General features: G+C 44.3%; 1 protein-coding gene across 4 annotated transcripts in view; it reads right to left on the bottom strand.

Annotated features, from left to right (window-relative positions):
* LOC116055635 (kalirin-like) overlaps nucleotides 1–2,500 on the bottom strand; it is a 62,324-nt gene that overhangs the window by 26,757 nt on the left and 33,067 nt on the right. For all 4 annotated transcript variants that reach the window (XM_035998356.1, XM_035998357.1, XM_031307656.2 and 1 more), the window contains exons 30-35: nucleotides 2,072–2,138; nucleotides 1,826–1,935; nucleotides 1,210–1,279; nucleotides 1,041–1,130; nucleotides 545–637; nucleotides 316–427 (exon numbers count right to left, since the gene is read on the bottom strand). In XM_035998356.1, the coding sequence (XP_035854249.1) occupies nucleotides 316–427; nucleotides 545–637; nucleotides 1,041–1,130; nucleotides 1,210–1,279; nucleotides 1,826–1,935; nucleotides 2,072–2,138 (542 nt within the window). The remainder of the gene's footprint in view (nucleotides 1–315; nucleotides 428–544; nucleotides 638–1,040; nucleotides 1,131–1,209; nucleotides 1,280–1,825; nucleotides 1,936–2,071; nucleotides 2,139–2,500) is intronic.

The raw sequence follows: 2,500 nt of genomic DNA on the forward strand, positions 1-2,500 counted from the left end.
CACCACAGCAGCACGGTTACCACCACAGCAGCACGGTTACCGCCACGTCTCCAGCATCGGTACGTTAAGGATTATCTTCATATATGTCAGATTAGCGTTTGATTTTTAGGTGCATTTAAAGCTCTACAGCACCTTCAAAGTAAAAGCCCTACAGCTCCTTCAAAGTAAAAGCCCTACAGCTCCTTCAAAGTAAAAGCCCTACAGCTCCTTCAAAGTAAAAGCCCTACAGCTCCTTCAAAGTAAAAGCCCTACAGCTCCTTCAAAGTAAAAGCCCTACAGCTACTTCAAAGTAACAGCCCTGATACTGTGTGTTACCTTCCAGCATGCTAACGTGCATAGCATCGTTGGCTCTCTTGGGGACGCTCAGCATCACGTCCAGGCCTTCTTTAATCTCGCCTTTCCCCTCCTCGCAGCACGCCAGCAGCTCCTACAAACACACACATTTCTCAGTCAGTTCCCAGAGAAGACACTCGGCGTGTTTTGAGGAACCAGACGTTAGCGTGGACGTTAGCGTGGCGTTACCGTGGCGTTAGCGTGACGTTACCTTGAGCAGCAGCTGGTATTTGGTGATCCTCTGAACCGGCTTAATCAGAGCGGAGGAGAGGGAGTTGGTCAGACCGTGTCTCCTCTGGACCTCCTGCAAACACACACACACACACACACACACACACACACACACACACAAGGTGGAACGTATGTCTCAACCTGCAGCTCCACAGACAGACAGGCAGGCAGACAGACAGACTCAGACAGACAGACAGACACCAGACAGACAGACAGAGTCAAACAGACAGACAGACAGACACAGTCAGACAGACAGACAGACAGATGCACACAAACAGACAGACAGACACAGACAGACAGACACCAGACAGACACACACACACGCAGACAGACAGACAGAAAAACAGACAGACAAGCATGCACACACACACAGACATGCTGTATTGTAATAATTGTGAAGATATAAGATAGATATATATATCTCTCTCTCTATATATATATATATATATATATATATATATATATATAACCCTAACCTGGAAGAAGCCCATCCCGTGCTGCTGGATCAGTAAACTGGAGTCGGGCTTGTTTCGGCAGTACGTCACGTACATGTGGAACTTATCAGCCTGGAGCACAAACAGCAACAGTTATTACATACACATTATTATTATTTACATCCCCAGGTAATAACAACAAAGTGGTTACCCAGGTAACGAAACAATGTCCAACGTCCTCGGGAAGCTGCTCGTAGTTTTCCAGCTCCTTCAGGAAAATACTGCAAAACACAGAGTACACAATAAATATATATGTACTGGTATACGCAGCTGTTGAATTCAGGGTCTAGACCACGTGTCAAACTGAAGTTTTTTCTCCAAAATATTTGGCACTTTTTACAACATTTTTTGGCACTTTTTTCAATGTTTTTTGGCACTTTTTATAAAAAAAATTGGCACTTTTTTTCAATATTTTTTGGCACTTTTTACAATTTTTTTGGCACTTTTTAACAACATTTTTTGGCACTTTTCTCAATATTTTTTGGCACTTTATTCAATATTTTTGGCACTTTTTCCCAAAAAAAATTGGCACTTCTTACAAAAAAATGTTGGCACTTTTTACAACATTTTTTGGCACTTTTTCCCAAAACAAATTGGCAGTTTTCCAACATTTTTGTTGCTTTTTTTCTATGATGACTAATGATCTTTGTTGCTGACTTGTGGCTTCATGAGGCCCAAAGAGTACTAGTGATAATACGGTGAAGATGGTGTGTGTGTGTGTGTGTGTGTGTGTGTGTGTGTGTGTAGTTGTGTGTGTGTGGCAGGACCTGTTGTGGAACTCGTAGATGTCCTGGATGTTTCCAAACACGATGTCATCCTTGTTGGTGAGACCCAGCGGGACGTCCTCAGAGCCGCTCGTCATCTCCCACAGGTACGTCTGCAGGGACAAGGACTACTGTCAGGAAATACTCTGATGCAGTACTCTGAGTACTATGATGCAGTACTCTGTGTACTCTGATGCAGTACTCTGATGCAGTACTCTGAGTACTCTGGCTGATTTATATGAGTCGTACCTCGATGCACTCCTGAAGATCTCTGACGTAGACTCGTTCTGTTTGAAGAAGCTCAGCCATGATGTACCTGAGACACACACACACACACACACACACACACACACACACACACATAGAGACACACACACACACACACACACACACACACACACACACACACACACACATAGAGACACACACACACACACACACACATAGAGACACACACACACACACACACACACACACACACACACACACACACACACACACACATAGAGACACACACACACACACACACATAGAGACACACACACACACACACACACACACACACACACACACACACACACACACACACACACACACACACACACAGAGACACACACACACACACACACACATAGAGACACACACACACACACATAGAGACACACACACACACACACA

Source organism: Sander lucioperca, chromosome 24, assembly GCF_008315115.2.
Source record: "Sander lucioperca isolate FBNREF2018 chromosome 24, SLUC_FBN_1.2, whole genome shotgun sequence".
NCBI classification, from domain to species: domain Eukaryota; kingdom Metazoa; phylum Chordata; class Actinopteri; order Perciformes; family Percidae; genus Sander; species Sander lucioperca.